This window comes from Gossypium hirsutum, chromosome A05 (genome assembly GCF_007990345.1).
Source record: "Gossypium hirsutum isolate 1008001.06 chromosome A05, Gossypium_hirsutum_v2.1, whole genome shotgun sequence".
Taxonomy (NCBI): domain Eukaryota; kingdom Viridiplantae; phylum Streptophyta; class Magnoliopsida; order Malvales; family Malvaceae; genus Gossypium; species Gossypium hirsutum.
The window spans coordinates 5,671,667-5,691,667 of NC_053428.1; the positions used below are offsets into that span (position 1 = coordinate 5,671,667).

The 20,001-nt window shown below is 34.9% G+C and overlaps 1 protein-coding gene, 1 long non-coding RNA gene and 2 pseudogenes across 2 annotated transcripts; 2 read left to right on the forward strand and 2 right to left on the reverse strand.

Moving 5' to 3' along the window:
* The first annotated feature begins 387 nt into the window (after nt 1-387).
* On the forward strand, nt 388-2,406 carry LOC107960826 (probable receptor-like protein kinase At1g80640; annotated as a pseudogene).
* A 126-nt stretch (nt 2,407-2,532) lies between these two features.
* On the reverse strand, nt 2,533-6,287 carry LOC107959008 (aspartate aminotransferase, chloroplastic-like; annotated as a pseudogene).
* Nucleotides 6,288-7,836: 1,549 nt separating this feature from the next.
* Nucleotides 7,837-8,688, reverse strand: LOC107961371 (uncharacterized). Its single transcript, XR_001701274.2, has 3 exons — nt 8,412-8,688; nt 8,157-8,279; nt 7,837-8,076 (listed from the first exon to the last, which is right to left on the reverse strand). It is a non-coding gene; the product is annotated as an uncharacterized lncRNA (long non-coding RNA).
* A 3,240-nt stretch (nt 8,689-11,928) lies between these two features.
* On the forward strand, nt 11,929-13,155 carry LOC107959007 (protein PPLZ02). Its single transcript, XM_016894951.2, has 2 exons — nt 11,929-12,283; nt 12,384-13,155. Exons 1-2 carry the CDS (start codon nt 12,201-12,203, stop codon nt 12,856-12,858), a joined length of 558 nt encoding a protein of 185 aa, XP_016750440.1. The 5' UTR covers nt 11,929-12,200; the 3' UTR covers nt 12,859-13,155.
* Nucleotides 13,156-20,001: the final 6,846 nt, after the last annotated feature.

A 20,001-nucleotide genomic window follows, 5' to 3' on the forward strand; every position in this document is an offset into this window, starting at 1 on the left:
TCTTATATAGTCTCTGGTTCTAATTCTTATCGTTGCATCTTTAATTTAATGGCGGCTTTATCTCGAGGGGCGCTCTATTTATTTGATTCCCTCTAATATCGTGCTTTATTTCTGGAAGGAAAATGGCAGCCTAATCAATCAAGTTTCCTTTAATATGTATTTGAAATCTATTATATGCTGGCTGGATGAGAAAAGACTTGATTTCCTTGATTGTATTCCTTAAATGAATCAAATCCCAGTTTATTCTCTCATAATTGTTGGAGATTTCACCTCTTTTATCTCCGAAATATTAAATTTACTCGGATTTCAAAAGGCATTTTCCTGCAAAATTTCACCCTTTAAGTTCATATCCTTTGGCAAGTTTCAACTTTTGAGTACCGAAAAAAAATGGATCCAATACGCAAGAAATTGCTCATAGCAGCATTTACTATACTTTGTTTTTCATTTACTGCAATTTTATTGTCTTTGGTTTGCTTGTGGAAGATTCATAGGAAGAAGAAGAAGAAGAATTCAGAAAAACTACTTACTCAGGCTGATGACCAGAGCCTTGGTATGTTTTATTAGTCAAAATTAACGTTTGATTGGTATGATATTTTGTGAATCTTTTTATTATTATTATGGTCTAATGACTTCATGTTTTGGTAGAAGATGCTGAGAAGGGGGTTGCATTATCACCATCATCATTCTTTGCTAAATGCAATTCATTGAGTACACTGTCACTCAAAGGATTTGCTTCATTTATTGATTATAAAATGATTAAGAAAGCTACTAAAAATTTCGATAAAATCAACATATTGGATGAGAGTGGATTTAAACTTGTTTACAAGGCCATACTTGATAATGGTACTGAAGTTGCTGTGAAGAAGGTGTTTTGCTTAACTAAGGGCATACAAAGATAATTTGTGGTATTACTATTGAACTACTTTTTAAAACATTTAGAACCCTTTTTTGTTGTTGTTGTTTTTCTGATTATGCTGTAATGCTTGCAGAATGAGGTGAAATTATTGAGCAGATTTCATCATTCCAATGTAATTTCTTCTTTTGGATATAGCATTGAAAATGAAACAGGGTTTGTGATGTATGAATTGATGCACAACGGTTCCTTGGAAACTCAATTGCATGGTACAAAATTTTTCCACCCTTGTTTAGGAACTCTTTTTTTATTTTTTTACTAACCCAATTCTCCCTCTTGATTTTAGGACCATCTCGTGGTTCTCAGCTAAGTTGGCATAGGCGACTGAAGATAGCTCTTGATATAGCAAGGTGAACATTGGGCAGTGAGCTTTCTAGATTTTATTAATTATAATATGATTTTAAATAATGTTTAATATCTTGACTTGTTTGCTCAGAGGATTAAAGTATTTGAATGAGCTGTTCATCCCACCCATCATCCATAGAAATTTAAAACCCTCGACTATACTATTGGATTCCAACTTCAATGCTAAGGTAAACAATGTCAAATGATGTAAACAAAATCAACTATTGAAATGTGTGAGTGTAAATTTATTTGCGCAGTTGGTACTGAATTCTTGGGTTTGCATTTAGATATTGTATTGATATTTTGGTGAGCTTTGGTTTCTTTCTCATCATTTGTATGGGATCCAGATCTCAGACTTTGGTATGGCTGCTGTTGTTGCTGGTGGTGGTGGCAAGGAAGGCGGGCTTAGTAGAAGTCTTAACTTTTTGGGCAAAACAGTCCCAGTAGTTCCAGAATCCATTTTGAATGGTATTCTCGTAAAATTTTCATTGGTTCTTCAGAATCTTTGGACAAGATACTGTAATTACAAAAATTTGTCACATTTTCTGCTACTGTACTATGATCTTGTTAGGGGAGAAGCTTACCTGTTTTTCCAGGTATATTAACAGATATGAGCGACGTTTATGCTTTTGGTGTTATACTTTTGGAACTTGTATTAGGAAGAAAGGCTTTAGAAATGTCGGAAGTATCAGGGCAGGAATGCCTTGTAAGATGGGTATGTCCGCGCCTGCTCCCACATTTATTCGCTGTAAGAATGTCTGGATTTTAGTACATTTAATATTGTCATTTATGAATGCAGGCCAGGGGTGTGCTCACCGACAGACATGTCATGCCCAATGTTGTGGATCCCGTGGTCAGAGGCACCATGAGTGTCAACCACTTAAACCAGGTTGGCCTAAAATTTGAATTTGATGCTATCATTCATCTAGACCGAGCTGATATCATATATGCTTACCACATTCAGGTTGGAGTGATAGCTTATCTATGCCTTGAAGACGAGCCAAAATATCGCCCATTGATAACCGACATTTTGCACTCTCTGGTCCCTCTTGTTCCCGTGGGGCTTGGAGGGACATTAACAGTTTAGCTGCGATTCTTTTCAAAGTAGTTTTAGTTTCTGAATTATCTCCTTGCATTTGATTCTGAACTTAATATATGGAGAGGATAGTCTACTTGTTTATAAACATCTGCATTTTTGTATGTTGCAATATGTTTTGTGAGACGCTTTGTGCAGCACTTAATCTTTTGCTCTCACACAAAAAATCAATCCTTGATAATCCCAAGATTTAAACACAATTATTTAACATTTGAAAATAACATTACACAACAAATTATGAAACCTAAATTTCAACAGTTATCTCTATCATCAGTCAGGAACTCTATTGTAGGAGGCAATCTTATAATAAACAACCATGCGTTCTAGATTTGCTGGAAAACTACACCAGTTTCCACATTCAGCAAAACAAACTAGAGGATGCAAATTACCTCTATCAAAACTTGAAATATATGAGTGTTTAACGCCCAGCTAACACACGTTATTACAAAATCCTTTTTTGTAAAATCACCTTATGGTTTTCGGTTCAAATCAACTAAAATTCCAAGTTACCATCATCCCAGCTTTTCATTAATTTTAACTGACATTGTGGTAAGAATCAATGATGGCATCGGCAAGGTATTCACACTTGGCCAACGATAATCCTGCAAGGGATATCCTTCCATCCTTGGTCATATATATGTGCCACTTGGTGGTCATGTTATCACACTATTAAAAAAAAAAAACCAAATAACCATTACTAAGAATATTGCCTTATGATGCCTCAGAAAACTTATAATATGATACTTCTATTATTGACATGATCCAATTTTAACCAGTCAGGTATCTGAATTTTGAATCCATTTATCATGTTAACTCAAAGGTAACAGTGTTTAAATTCTAATACGTCAAAGGCCTTGCAAAACATGAACCCAACGCGAGGTTATAGGTCAAAGATGTGGTGATATAGAGAGTGCAATAAATGAATACTCCAAAAATGAAAAAGAAAGGTGAGAGCAAGCTATTACCTGAGCTTTATTTAAGCTGGTGAATGAAAACATTCCAATTTGCTTAAGAACAAATGACCAATCCTTCCCACTTTTATCTTCGGAAGAAAGACTCGAATAATTTGTCTCTCACATTCTTGATTCTCCCAGCCATCATTTCCATCTCTGCATTCCACTCCTTGAAGAGTGCTGCATCCCCAACAATATTGGCAACAATCCTAGCCCCATGAACAGGAGGATTTGAGTACATTGGTCTAGCAATTCTTTTTAGTTGGCTCTTAACCCTGAAATAGACAGACAGAATAGAACACAGCCCTTAAACAATATATCAATTACCGTTCACAAGGACTAGAAGCCAGTATTAAATTATGTGTAACATGCGACTCATTTGAATTAATATTCATTAGAGCACTTGGTGAAGGAACCTAGGATGTGAAAAGACAATAATTCAATGGTTATAACTTTGCCAACAGATTCACGATGCAAATTAAACATAACCATCAAGTATTTTCTGTAAGATTAATTCTCTATGTATCAGAAAGTTAAGAGTGTTAAATATGACAGCATATTTACTTGAACACAATCTTACCATTGTCAAGAATGAAGGGAAATTAATATATCCCCGCATGTAACACAGCAAAATTACAGAAAAATAAAAGAAATCTAGCTACATGGCCTATTCTTGATTTGCATGCATTTCTAGTTGTTAGCTTAATTGACGAAAAGGTTCATTACATAACATTCCATGATGTTAAGTACAACTGCACCTTGCAGCAGCATCTGGTGATGAGCAAATGACATTAATTGCTCCAATCCTTTCTGCATAAAGGCCAAGATTTTTACTGTATGATTGAGCAGCAATGACCTCCATACCACGGGCCACAAACATCCTCACAGATGCTGCATCAGCACCAAGGCTTCCACTTGCAAACCCCTATCACCAAAAGTAAATAAACGAGCTCTCTAAATATTATCTTTACCAGAACTCTATATAATGGTACAATTTTAGACCACAACCTTAAACCAAGTTTTATATCAGGCAACTAATACCTGGTATGCAATATCAAAAAATGGAATATGGTTCTTCTCTTGGATAACATCTGCAATTATTTCCCACTGTTCAGGCGTTGGATCAATGCCAGTTGGGTTGTGAGCACATCCATGAAGAAGAATAAAAGATCCCTCAGGAGCTGCCTGCAAAGTGCAATTTAATAAATCCTTTGAAGGGGAGAGATGATATTGGTATTTTTTCTTGTGAGCTTTTTAAGGCAGAAGATGACCTTGATGTCTGCCATCATCCCTTCAAAATCCAAGCCAACTGTTTTAGGGTCATAGTATCGGTATTCTGACCATGGGACCTTAGCATCATTGAAAATGTTCTTGTGATTACCTGTGAGACAGTTTCATTAATGATTAGAGTACATACTATTGAACAAATTTCCAAGCTAAGTTTAAGATGGTAAATTACCCACCCCACGTGGGAGATGATATCAGAACTTCTCCCCCGGGAAAATATCGTTCTATAAGCGCAGCAGCCAATCGAAGTGAACCAGTCCCTGAAAGCCCTTGAACTGTTGCAACCTGTTAAATTAAATACATACATTAAAATGAAACAAATTCAATCTTCTCAAACTTTTCCTTAACAGCAAAATTCTTAGGTACCCTTTGTTGCTTTATAACTGGGTTGTCTGCTCCAAATAACAAATCTGCTGTCACCTTATTGAAAGCAGCCAAACCTTCAATCGGGAGATACTACATGTGAAAATAGTCTACATTTAGAAACCTTAAAAGAGATGATGATTTCAGTTATATATGCGAATTAGTAAATTAAGTTACCTCCCGGTTTTCCCCCTTCTCCAGTAGAAGTTTATCTGCCTAGGAAACGGACAGTTTCCAGAATAAAAATAATTTCAGCTCAATTTATAACTGTTGAAGAAATGAATACTCACACATACAGCAACAAGCAAAGTAAATTAAAAGCTATGTCAATGAGAACTTAGAGGCTAGAGCAGACCACCACTCATAAAATTATATGAACTATCAACTACTTTAGGAAAGAACTCACTAACCTTTTTAACCACATCAAGGACATAGGGCTCTAGCTCTTCAGTTCGATAGGCCCCAACTCCAAGGTTGAGCTTCAACTCATGGTTGTCTGCTTTGAAAGCTTCAGAAACCCCAAGAATTGGATCAGGGGGAGCCATTGTTATACCTTCAAAACGAGACACATTGGAAGCGACAACCATTGATATTCGACCAAAAGACTGCAAACAACCAAATAACTCGGATGAAGATGCAAAGAAAGGGAAAAAAGAAAGAACAAAAATCCCAGCGGCCCGCAGTCGAATTATGTAAACCCTGCAACATAAGTGGATTACTACATACATTGATATAGGAAAAATTCCAATTATAATTACTTAACTACACGGAGAGTTGATCTACAATTGCGAATGGAACAGAAAATTATAGGAAGAAAAAAGAGTACCTTTATTTTCATGAAGGGATTGTTTTTCTCTTTTTTGAAGCACAAGCTGGTATTTCTAAGATTCAGTTTTCCCTGTGAAGATATCTTCCCATTTCTCAATAACCAAACAGTAAGTAAAATAAAAACAGAAGAAAGGGATCAGAAATACCTTTTCAATGTCATGAGAAGAAAGTGAAGCAGAGGGAGTTGCAGAAGCTAAAGAGAACACCGATGAAGCCATCTGGAAATCTAACAGTCAGATGAGTAGTTGATTGAACCCTAAACTTTAACAATGTGAATTTGGGAAGGAGAAAGGAGATGAGTGGGGTTGGGTTCGAAAGGAGGTGAGCTCTCACTTAAGAACGATCTTAGTGCTCCTTTGGATTGAGGTAGTGAGGCAGTGAGTCACCTTTGAAAGAAAAGATGTGCCAAACTCACTGCATTTGTGTTTGGTTGGGGGTATCAGTGCAGTGAGGTTGCTTTTCAACCACACTGATCAGCTGATTTTCAATTGGAGTAAATACTAGCAGGTAGAGACTTTCAGTGCAGTTGACATTATAACAGACCAAAATAGTCTTCCATATCCTTTCTGTGAATTACACGTTTATCTGTTTTATTATTATTCTTTTTCGACATAATAACCTTTTTAGTCCTCCAACTTTAGAAAAAAATTTATTTGAGTATTTTAATTTATAATTTTTGTCAAATCATTCTAAAATAGATAAAAAAATTAGCATTTGTTAATTTTATTTGACAGAAACATGAAGAAATTGTATTGTAGATAGATTTTTAAGCAATAAACATGAACCAATAGTTCTTGCAGATTTTTCATTCTATTATATATCAATTCTGATGTCTGTAATAGTCATTTTTCATTCTCACCTCACCGCTACAGCTGCGTTTGAATCCAAACACACACGGACCACTATTGTTTCTAATCTCACCGCTACAGTAACTAATCTCAACGCCACCGCTGTTTTTAACCTCACCGAAGGTAAACACACCGCCCATCCAAACTAGCCCTTAGAGAAATAAAGGGGCGATGAGTTCGAAGCGAAAGCACGTGATGATCAAAATTCAAAACTGGGTCTATTTATTATTTATTAAGCTAAAAAAAATTAGTTAAAACCGTGAAATTGGTGTTGGAATCGGAAACCGCATGCGTGCCGTCACTAGCGAGATTGTGATTTGTGAAGGGGTAAAATATCGGTCATTCACGAAATAGTTGTAGTAGACTTAACAGTGAGGCATAGTCACTTGCCAAATGTCATTTGATAGGAAGGTTATATCGTTCACCCGACTCAGATCTGAATGGTTCAAGATTGATGACCGTGTCCGATGATGGATTCATCATGTCTACAGAAACAACAAACTCCAAATGTTAATTGGCACAATGACTGTTTTTTACGCCCTTTTTATTTCGATTTGTTATTTGATATACGGGTGAACGGGATTAAAATATAATCATATATCTCATTTATTTATTTATTTTTAAAATATCAAATGAGTACATTTGGTTGTTCCTATATGAAGAAAATATGACAATAATTGAATAAATAAAAAATCCCAATCTGGGTTTTCTTTGTAGTCTAAATCAGTGAGAGCTGTTGGAATTGGAATCCATAGGATATTGAGACCGTATCGTGACCTGACTCAGACATGAATGGTTCAGATTTGACGATACTGTCTGATGTTGGAGTCAGAAAAACTACTGTAAATGTCTAATCTGCCACTGATTCATACGTGGAACTGATGACGGTAAGCATCATGCAATATCAACAACGATAAAATGCCCAACATCTGTAACCAATGAACTCTCTCAAGTTTCTCACAAAATAGTTACTGACAATGCACCATTCATCAAGTAGCACGTTCGTGATTTCAATTACAACATAAAGAACACAATGCCATATCTGAAGACGTCATTTTGATCGACTATGATCATTTTCATACTTCACCAGGCAAAAGAAATTGAAACAAGCGACCATGATTATGCTTAAATCATGCTAGAATATCCCATGATTTCCTACTCAAAGCAAAACTTAAATCCAGAACTCATTAAAAAGAACTCATATAGTTGAAACAAAACCTGAATTCAAAGATTATCTTTAAACCTTAACCCATACAATTTCCTCACACAAACTGGAATTTACTTGATTTAAATACAAACCCACAAGTTGTGTATAATCTATTTCTTTAACTGTAACTAACTAACCTAAAATTAGTCACAAATCAAGCTACAAAACACAAACAACAACCAAGAACCTCAAAACCCGAGCTTTGTAGACGCCAGTGCCTGCGCTTTGCATTATACCTAATAAAAAACGATAAAAATTAAAATCCGAAAAGAACAATAGCAAGAGATTAAAAAATAAAAATAAAAATAAAGGAAACCTGAAGGTATTATCTGTGCGCATTCGGATCCAGTGAGGGATAGGCCTATTTTGCCTCTTCTTCTTGGCCAACTTCTTCTTTATTATGAATGTCTTGTGCGACGGCTATTCATTTCGGTTCCATCTACCAAAATCAACATCAGATTAAATCAAAGAACTAATGTCAAAAGGAAAAATATCAAACCAAACAATCAGCATGTATATTAACTCATAAACTTATCACAAGATAGAGAGAAAGGAAATAATATCAAATTACCATTTTGGTTTTCTTCTTCTTTCGATCGGCTGCTCGGACCGACGACCGAAAAATCCCTGATTATAAGAAAAGAGAAAGAACCCTGGGAAGACGGAATTGAAATTGGCCCTAATTTATATGAAGACCGAGTTTGACCGCCATTAAGTTTGGGGCGCCGAATGCTAGTGCACTAGCTCAATTCGTAAAGAGAAGTATATTATTCTTACGAAGAGGCCCAAGAAATGTGAAGAAAGAGAAAAAAAAAGTTGCTGATACAAATGGGGCGAAGATTCAACTCAAATAATCCGATTAGAGATTGTGCGCTATATTCCAGTGGATGGGTTCTAAGCCTAAAACAAATGGATCCTCAAAGATATTGCAAAGCCCAAAACCTTGAAAACAAGGAGGATTTGTTTTTAATATGCTGTTATAGACTAGATTTGTACACCATATAACCTTACAATATCACCTCATTAAAACTCTTTAATACTTCACTATAAATCCTTACCAGGTATCATTTTACGTGCTTTTAGGGTTTTACCATGGATTGAATATTTTGATTTAATTTGTAATATTAGTTAGAACATTATATTATTGGTTAATTTGGATAGATTTTAGAATAATATTTAGTCATTAATATTTTAATAAGTAATAATTCTTTGTGAAATCGATATGTTATACTACTTACGTGTGCAATTTTTAATTAAAAATCATATGAATAGCTTTTAAGGTAATCAAATTATTATTGATAATGTTACAAATTGCCACAAAACTCACATATTCACATAATCAATCCCCATTGTTCACTCTTCCAATTTTGTTTCCTGTGAAAATATTTTGTGTTGTTTTTATTAAATTCTAGCCATTTTTGCTTATCAATTTTTGTTTTCACAATAACTCTTTCTGAGGTAGTAACATTTCTAATTCAAACCACAAGCAATAATGTACTTCAATTCTTTAATTCCCTTCAGTTTTCTATTAACTCATATATTCCAAATTGAAATACATTTTGATGAAAAACAAAACATACAATGAACATGGCATGAATATAGGTCAGAAATAGTTTTTATTTTTAAACTCTAGCTTGAAAGATTAATATATCTATTAGGAAGAGGAAGAAGTGGCAAACAAAGCAACACATGATCTTTCCAATTAAATACATAGTTAATTGCAATACATATAGCAATATTCCTATTCCAGCCACATGATTTTCTTCAATCAACCATCACGCATATGAAGTTTTAACTTGCCAACACATGTGCTTCTGCTTCATCAATCACCAACTTCTTTTTGTACCTATTTTGAAGCTACAAATTTTTTAATTTATGTTTTCATTTCTCTACTAACTTTATTGTCTTTCTCTTTTCCTTACCTACCAAGTTAGTTTGATTCAATATTTTGGTTGGATTTGGCTTTACACTGTGATTGGAAAACAAAAATAAGCAATCTCAAGTGTTATTTTTAATTATTTTATCATTATACAAATAGCATAATTCTAAATGGGTTTGAATGATGTACAAAATAATAATTAAGTCTATTGTTTTAAAATTTTAAATTCTAATATATATATTTGTTTAAATTCATTACAGTAGTAATCAACGTATATATGGTAGCTAAAAGGGTCAGAGTAATCAACGTATATATGGTAGCTAAAAGGGTCAGAGAAACAAAACAGTGACATGATCACATGGAGATTATGGGATATCATTTTCATGTCAAAACTAATGATGGGATAAGTTGTACTGGGTTTCCAAAAAATTCAAAGAACCAGCCTGGCTAGCTGACCGCCTAAATCCCTTAGACTGCGGCCTGCTTCACGAACACAACATTTTCCTATCACATCATCTTCCTCCCCCTTTTTCTTCTCATCTCATCAACCCTAATCAAACTAAACCACACCCGAATATAGAGAATAAGAAACTTGTTTCAATTTCCTACGTTCATAGCCGTGAGCATGATTTAGCAGACTCTAATGGTAATTGGATACGTATAAACAAATGTGGTTAGGAAAATACATAAGACAAGGCAAACAATAAATGTTTGAAAATGACGGGTGTTCTTATCCCAACAAATTTTTTCTCAAACAAATTCTATTTCGTTCAATCAAGTGTGTGAGTGGGCGAGTTGAAGGGAAAAGAAGCTGTGAAAATAGACAGAAGCGTGTATTGTCAGTTAATAGGGTGGGCGGCTGCGGCTTCACCTTGAGAAAGATTTTATGGATACCCACACAGGTTGGATATGAAACGACAGCCATATCCATCACCTTTCATCACCCATGTTTTATGCTTTCTTTTTTTTAGTTTTCTTCTTTTTGGATTCATCTTAATACGCGTCTGTGCTGAAGCGTGGGTCCTCTCATTTTTTTTCTTTCTTTCCAATTTAGGCCTTAATTGATTTACCTCTCATTTCATATTTTGACTTCTCTGAATATAGAATTTATAGGTTAGGTTTAGCTGTAAACCAAGTTTGAGACCAACTTTTTAAATGTTTTTCTATCCAATTACATGCTGTTTTGCTGCTGTGGCTTCTTTTTATGTTTGCATCCGTGAAAGAACTTGCAATTGCAAGCGTCTGTTTATTATATATACATATGTGCTGTTCAAAATAAAAAAAAGGGTCTATTTTTGGATATTTAGGGTTAAATTGAAACAGGTAAGAGTCCAAAAATAGAGCATAAAAACAAACATCAAGTTGCCAACATTTGCTCAAGATATGTGTGAAAAAGTTAAAACACCACTGTCTTATTGTATCATTTAGTTATTCATTAATCAAGTAAATTAATTAGATAAAAATAGCGGCTAAGAAAAAAAGTAACTTGAGCAATACTTGCTTACTTGCTTTTAACTACCTTTTAACGTGCCTTTTACTTTGCGAATTGATATATGCATTAATAACCTTTTTAATCATAGTCGCACAAAACATAAAATTTTCATCGATTATATATGTTCAAAGATAGGGGATAATCCCAATATCTCTAGGATTTAAAGGGGGGGGGAATTGAGCTGATAAATAGTGAATGAGAGAAAAAGAATGAAATCATTTAGATTTGTATGGTAATTATGACTGTCCAAGATTCTTCGATTCATACATCCAACATAAGATTGACTCAAGTATTCCAAGCCTAATTGATGCACAGAATTTCATTTAGGCAACAATTTGCTTTGCTGGTTTTATTACATAAAAATAATAATCTGCTCAAACTTCCACATGAAACACCAAATGGTTGCAACAACATGATAATACGAAAATTTTAAGATTCTTTAAAATATTATCATCACAAAACTGTCTAATAAAAATGGTTTTTGTGATATGTTAAAAGATTTTTTTTAGAGTTGAAACCAAAATTATAAGCTTTTTGTATTCTTTGTTGTTTTCTTTTTATGGAGCAACTTGTAGCTTCTGCACTTAAGTCATTATGATCTGAATTTAAGAATCTATGGGGATTTGACCTTAGAATTTCTATATTCTAGAATTATTTTTTTGAAACAAGATATATTGTTATAATAAGTTCATAAGCATGTGAATTGAAGTTTGAAATTTGGCTTCTCCTATACATTTATTCAACAATCATCACTAGGCAAATGTAACTAAATAGGTAGATAAAAAAAAGAACAAAAGATAGAAGACCCTTGAAACTCTGTGGGACCCACCAATTTTTCAAATTGCGTGACAGTGGATTTCCCCATGTCTGTCCTCTACAAAAAGGCCCCTCCCCTCCCCTCTCTCCCTAGCATCATCACTCTCACCCGTTAGCTCATTCAGGCATTTCCGCAAACACTTTCTCAAAAGAAACGTTTCTTTTACACTAACATGGCTAGACCGCAACAACGATATCGAGGTGTCCGACAAAGGCATTGGGGTTCTTGGGTTTCTGAAATTCGCCATCCTCTTTTGTAAGTTAACTTGAGTTTCGTGAACCCTGAACATTACAGCTCTTCAGGCATGGGTTTTCTGTTCCTTATGGGTACTAACAGAAGCGTTTGGTTTATGCAGGAAAACTAGAATTTGGCTGGGAACATTTGAAACGGCGGAAGACGCGGCTCGTGCCTATGATGAAGCTGCAAGGCTTATGTGTGGACCTAGGACTAGAACTAACTTCCCTTACGATCCCAATGCACCTCAGTCATCATCATCCAAGCTGCTCTCAGCAACTTTGACAGCTAAACTACATAAATGCTACTTGGCTTCACTTCAAATGACCAAACAACAATCAGTGCAGAAGCCAAAAAGTGAGCTACCGACTCCACATATCATCACCAACAATGGCATTGCAGATAGAGGTAGTGGGACGGGAGTTCGCCTGCTGGAGAAGAGACCATTGCCAGTTCAAGAGACAGAGGCCAATAGGGTTGTCAAGAAAGCTCAAGTAGAAAGAACCCAGCCGTTCAAGTCTCTTGAAGAGGATCACATTGAACAAATGATTGAGGAACTGCTTGACTATGGCTCCATTGAAATATGCAATGTCTAGGCCAAACCTTTCTTCTCTTTTCTCCCTTTCACAGGTCAATGAAAAGTTGGGTTGAGGTTGATAAACTGTGTTGCCAAAGCAAACATTGGCCTTAAGGAGTTAAGGCTGGCTTGGTTTTTTACATTTTCTTCCATGCCAATGGCATTGATTCGCTAATTTAACCCATTCTTCGCAACCTTGAACCTTCCCACATATTATTTTCCAAGTGTTGTAGATCGTCTCTGTAGGTTCTAGTGTCTTACCTTGTGATGGTGTACATTAAGTTCCGTTATGATATATGTTACTATGTTATTATCACCTGCTCTGTCTCTTACTATTCAGTCATGGATTCGGAGGATGAACCGTAGGAGTTTTCTCTTTTCATTCTTCTCTCTTCTGCTAGCAATGTTGCAAAGTCGTGTATGATAAATTACTTTCATTGCTTTATTTTCACAATTCAAATGGACGTAGCTATCTGCCAAGATTAGGCAAGTCATGCTAGTGTTTTTCAGAGCAACAATAAAACCGTCATCTTTTGTTTATTTTCAAGGTTTCCACACCAAACGGTCGAGCTACACGCCCATACCAATAAACAAAAACGTTACTGTCATAGGGTTTTCCGTGATGGGCGGATCTTCTTTTAGTGATTTTTCTTCTTTCTTAAAACATGTAATTCACAAGGTTTTAGTATAATATGATAGAAACATCTCTGCCTTTGTTTCTTGGCAAGAGTCTTTTGTAGTTGATGAGGAAGCATTAACATGATCAAGAGTTCGGACTTGTGAAATAATAATGTTTTGGAAATTAATCAATGATCATCAAATGAACATTATAGATTCAGAACAAAAACTAGAAAACATATTAATGAAGAAAATATTACATGGCTTACGAGGATCATTCAAAAGTCAAGGATTTTCACAGTTTTTAAGATGCTTTAGCAATGCACATCATGAAGCTCCCTTGTGAGGACCATGGATGATGAAATGACTGACCTTTTTTTTCCTTTGTTAGGTTTGAAAGGGGAGGGGATGGAGGGGGGGAGTTAGGTTCCATTTCAACCAAGCGCAGGCTTTTAGCTGGGGATTGCCGCTGCTAACGATAAAGGAAAGGGACACTGAATGTGATTGAGTGGGTATTCTAATGATTTTAGTAGGCCCATCTTTCATATCCTCTTCTCTCTCTCTGATGATTTTCAGGTAAAGAAGGCATGTTAATTATCTTAGGCAGTATGATCTTCAGACATAGCTTCGGATCCTGTCAAGCCAAACCCACAGTCACTGTAAGACAAGCAAATTCTTTTCTATCTTCATTCCCCCACTTTAATCTCCACATAAAGTAAGCTGGCAAGCACTTCCTACCATTATTCTAAGTTTATCAAACAGTATATCTAAAAATGGTAGCCTTTTTCACTTTCTAAATTTGGTAAGACAACAAATGAAACAACCCCATGAATGAAGAAACAAAACTAGAGCATTAATTTAAAACAACAGTTTCTAACTGATGTAGTCTTAAAGCATAAGCAGGGATTCCCCTGCTTTTTTGGATATAGAGAGACCATTTAACTTGATCCAAAAGAAAATAAAATCCCTTGTAAACAGCTCTACGAGCAATATAATTCAACCTATTTTTCAATGATTAAGTTGCATGGATGGTTTATTTTAAGTATTAAAAATGAATGTTTGCTTTTTGGTTCTTGGTGTGTAGTCTCCATCAATGAAACTTCATGATGGTTCACCTGTTTGGGAATTGATTTTGCTCCCCACAACCATTAAAATAAAGTTGTTTTTATTCTCATTATATTGTTCTTACTTTTGATTCAGCAAAGGTGATTAAATCATGGCATGATAGTGAGTTTACTATCATTAAAAGTTTGAACTTCTGTCACCTTTGGCCTCTCGACATTTTTAACCTGACCTACCAATTTCCTTATCTCAATAAACTTGATGCAATGCCCACCAATTACAGCATTGCCCTGCTACAATCATTTTCATATATTCGGTTGGTAAACTGCTTAGAGACAAAGAGTGTAATTGCACTTTATTGTGAACTGATCAATTTTCCGGATAAGTTTTCAAGTTAGCTCTTTAACTTATATATCTATATTAAGAGTAGTAGAATCCTATTTTACCCTGATATTTCTGTATATGTATGTGTTGTATAATCTTTCAAATCAAAGATTTGAGTCAGTTTTGGCTCTTATGGGCAAGTACAAATTTCATACAAGTACAATAATCTGGCAACCTGTATGAAATGAACTTGTCACGAGCCAATACCGTCTCAAATCAACTAAAACATAGAAAAAAAAGAAATGTTGAAACAGTTTGGCGAGTTTTAGCAGGATGGTCTGTTATAAGATTTCTAATCAAAGAGTTGATGCCAAACGGGCCTGTTGGTAATTGATGTTGAAAAGCAAGTTCTGAGTTGAACATAACCGAGTTTGTCTGGTCAAATAAGTGGAGTGCTCCATGTTACCAACCTAGTAAAAAAAAAAATCGTACAAACTCAAAGTGAAAGGTTTGCTTTGAATCACACTTCTTCGTGAAAAAAAGAGGGAAGAACACAAGAGTCAAGGATGAGATCTTCCTTAGAAGAAAAGTGGTCAAAAACCAATCATGGTGTACAGAATCTCGTGAGGAACTGTTGGGGATAGAGGCAATCATATAGCCTTAAAACCCTTTCCAGAAATCACCCATTATTAGTGCTGAGATTGTCTTCCTAATGGGGTATTATCTTCATTTTAAATGCGGTGTAGGAAGTGAGTCATGCAAAAATCCAAAAGGCTAAAACATATTTTTCAAGAGTGCTACCAAAAGGTAGTTGGCCTACACCCTGAAAAGGCCAAAACTACTTTCAACAAGTTTTGGAGCATGAACTCTACCTTTAAAATTTTTCAAGGAGAAGCTCATCTTTTTGTATGTACTGGTAGCGCCTATAACATCATGGTGCAGTGCATGCCATGCCATGGCATGTCATGGTCTTCCCCTTTTCTCCATTCTGTTCACATGGATGGTTATGTGAATGCCAACATGCATATGGTTCAGCTCTTAAATCTCCATTTATTTATGTTAAAAAGACAAGACAAAAAAGAAAGAGGACCCTCTTGTTCTTCTTCCTTTCCATCCTTCATTCCCTACACCCTTTCTTACTCTTGTCTTTTGCTCTTTTCCATTCATAAATCATGCTCATATTTATTATTAAGAATCTTTAATGTAATTAATTATGCATCAATTGATTGTAAGTATCATTTTCTTCACCTAGTGGCATCACAGCCAGTATCATTGAAGCTCTTATATTGAAACCTCTCTTAAGCAATACCTGCCCTGTAATCTACTAGTATCAAATTTCAATTCCCTGAAAGACTTAATGAAAAATACAACCGAAAATAGTTCAAATGTTGGATTTTCAATTTCAATGGTTTGATTAGATTCCATTTTGATGGTGACTGCTTTTTTCTATAGCATTTTTTAGCACGGTTCATTTCAATCAGTTATCAATGACTGCAATACAGTATAGTTGAAGATGGTAAGGAAAATTGGAGGCATGTCACTTTATAGATGATTTTTCAAGATTAGGTAAACTGTAAACAGTTTTATGTTAGCTTGGCAGGACATAGGAGCGAGCCATTGATGAAGAATGCATTGGGGCACATTCTTTTTTCTGATTCATTTACTACCCCACTATCAGACCAAGCAAGAGTTACTTTAGAGCTGACAGAAAACACTTTGTTTCAGCTCCACTGCCTTGTCTTAAGTCCAGTCCTTAATGGTATATTACTAATAACAGCTTATCTTTCAGTACAATATAAAGACATGTTTTGGAAGTAGGTAACTGCTACTCCAGCAGAACACGAATGTGTAAGTTCTGACAGCTATTGCCACTGTTTAAAGATGTTAAAAGAAAAGGATGAGATTAAGTGATAAATTGTTGAGAGAAAAGACATACTTTAGTTTACCTTAGACCCTATGCTAGAAGTGATATTCTTTATCTTTATACAAATGATTTTCCATTAATTAATACAGCAAAATACTAAAAAAACCAGTCATTGCGTGGTGCCTAGTTAATGCCTTAATGGGTAGCCCGGCCTGGTATAATAAGTCATGATTGCGGATTAGGGCTGACAGCCTTTCAGTAAGGATTATATCTTCCAAGTTCAAACCCACTTTCGGATGTTAAAGTTGGGCTCAGTCTTATTTCCCACTGAACCAGACTAGTAGAGTTCACGTGCCAGATAAGTCGCCTTTGCTCTTTACTGTACAACCTCAACATGCTTTGGAATCTTGCAGCATAAAATTATTTCTGTCACAAAAGAAAAACAGAACATTATATATGTTTAGAAAAATAAATTATGCTAATGAATAATTAAGGAGATTTTAATTAAAAGTGTTATCAAAATAAAAATTAAAAACTTTTTTAGAATTTTACATGTTATCCATGTTCAAGTTTCATAGCTGTTCCTCTTAATAATGCCACTTTCAAGATTTGAATCTATATTTTCTATCGAGAATGCAATGCACCTTATTACTACACCTAACACTTGTTGGTAATAAACATCTAGAATGGCTAAACATAAATTTAGCATATACTAAAAAAATGCATGGTATTTGAAGAATATAAAAAAAATCTAGGGGGCTAAACATAAATTTTTTAATAAAGATGCTAAGGGCTGAGAAAGAGATTAAAATTCTAGAAAGGGCAAAACATAAATATTCCTTTTCTGAATGGAGGTAGGTGCCAAGCCTCCCTTCAGCTGCTACTCCCCTGAAAAGATGGGCTTATTGCCAGGGGTTAAAGCCAGTTCCAACATTTGCAAAACTTGGGTGATTATGTGTTCTTAACGCATGCAAATATGCAATAATATAGAAAACGGAAGTTAATATAATATTAGGTTTGTTGTTAGTCCCTATATTTTGATAAAATTTGAGATTTAATTTAAAATTTTTTATTAGACTATCCTTATATGATGTGGCATATGATAAAGCAGAAAATAAAATATGTTAAATTGATAAATTTTGGTAGAAATTATCAATTGAAAAAGTAATAAGATTGAGTTTTTTAACTTTTAAAATACAGGGACCAAATATAAAATTCTATGCAAGTACAGGGACTAGAAGCAGACTTTAACCATAATATTTTCATGAAATTGTAAGATTAAAATTTATAACCATTTCTCAGTTTAGCTTTAGCAGCAGCCACAGTTGAAGAATAAAAAATTCGAGGGCAAGCCATATATTGGTCAATAGTCATGTATTGGTGGAATCCCAAATCTTATTGATGGAAGAGTTCAATAGTCATATATTGGTCGCTCGCTCACTCACTCACTCACTCACCAACTCCATTGTTATGGGGATCAGAAAGATTGAGAAACACCCTAATAAATTAAAGTAGTTTTAACATTGACTTAATTAATAAGCGAGAAATACAAAGGCATCTATTGGGTAGTGTGGTAGCTGGCATATGTAGCAGCAGGAACAAGAGTTTGGAGAATATCTAGGTAATGAGTTAGCTTTGAAGTTTGGATGTATTATATTAAACTATCATGGACAGAACCTTCCTTCCTTTCACAAATCAGTAAATTAATTATCAAGTTAGCAGGTAGCTAGGTTTTTCGTTCAAAACCTAAGGCCATTGATTTTTGAACCATTGTGTGTTTGAGGTTAATATAATTAACTTTTAGTTTCTTTTTTTGCCCAGCAAGCTGTTTGGTATGAACAAAATTCACAAGGGATCTTTTCATTTATCTTGGGTCTGTGTTTCTGCTGCAAATTGCTTCTTGGGTGGGGCAGAAATAGATTCAACTTTGACCATCAAAGTGTTCAACGCCTTTACTTTGAGTCTTGTGGTCAACTTTCTCTCTTCTTTACTTGACAATTTACTTTGACAAGCCACCTGGTTTAAGTCTTCTACACTTCAATCGTTAATTGTTCCGTGGATTAGTTAATTTGTATAATAAAATCCCTTCAAGTTTCTCAGTGATCCAGGATTCAACTTCTCACTTGGGAAAAGTAAAGAGTTTGGATGATTCTTTAATTTTAGTTTGGGTTAGTTCCTTGACTAACAACATTCCTAGGCTCAAAAGGTAAGTGAATTCTTTCTTTGCAAGAATTGAAAAGTCAGTTGCGAAAAACAGAAGTACTTAGAACTGATCAAGTTTAACCCAAATTAGTAATGTTATATTAAAGGGTCAATTTAGACATCCAATTGTATCAATCCATGGGATGCAGGCTGCCTGAATTTTATGACGCCGTCTAATTTTATAAAAGATCATACATACATCTTCCGCCCCGCACACATTGACTTGTTATTTACAACTACGTTCCTACTTCCATGATGCTTCTACTTGCTTTCTTTTCTTTTTCGGTTCATCTGATTTTTGAGTTCGTTGGTCAATTTTAACTGTTAACTGTCATTGTATGGTTTAACCCCATTACAACACTAATTTATGACGATCTACTGAAGAGTGAAATGAAACCACAAAATTAAGAGTGGAGGAACATTGTCGATTGATCCACACTCATGCTAATATCCGTCAAATCAATTGCGGATTTTTGGTGAAAAAGTAGGTCAGTTAGAGGATCTGCCGAAGAGAGACGAGGAGACCTAACACTGCCTAATGCAAATAAATAAATAGGTCTTTTAAATTTTTTCGTACATAATTTGTTAATTTATCCAAATTTGTAGCGTTCAATAAAATAACGTATCATGTTTTCATGATATCATATTTTGCCAGATACCTAAAATGAAAAAAAATAATCATAAATAAAATGGTCTGACACAGTAAATATTCTAAAATTTTGGTTGGATAGCATTTGTTTATTATACACGTGTAGGATAAGAATGTAGTATAATGAATGTGATAAAAACCTATTAAGTGTAAAGTCTAGGGATAACGCTGGATATAATAAAATCAAACAAGTCTTGAAACATTTTCCTGGAAACTTCACCGACTCCAGCAAATTGGGCCGTGGGAAATTGTATTTTGGTGACGGAAGGATTGCAAATTTACAACCTAAAAGGATATAAAAATAAATAAAGGGTCCAACACAATTTCAAGTACATGGATGTACCAGCTGTCCGAATTAAAAGCAAGTAAGGGACACCGAGCAAACGAGGAGACAATGCCAGCTTCGCTGGTAGAGTTATCCGGTAATGGCTAGAAATAAATAA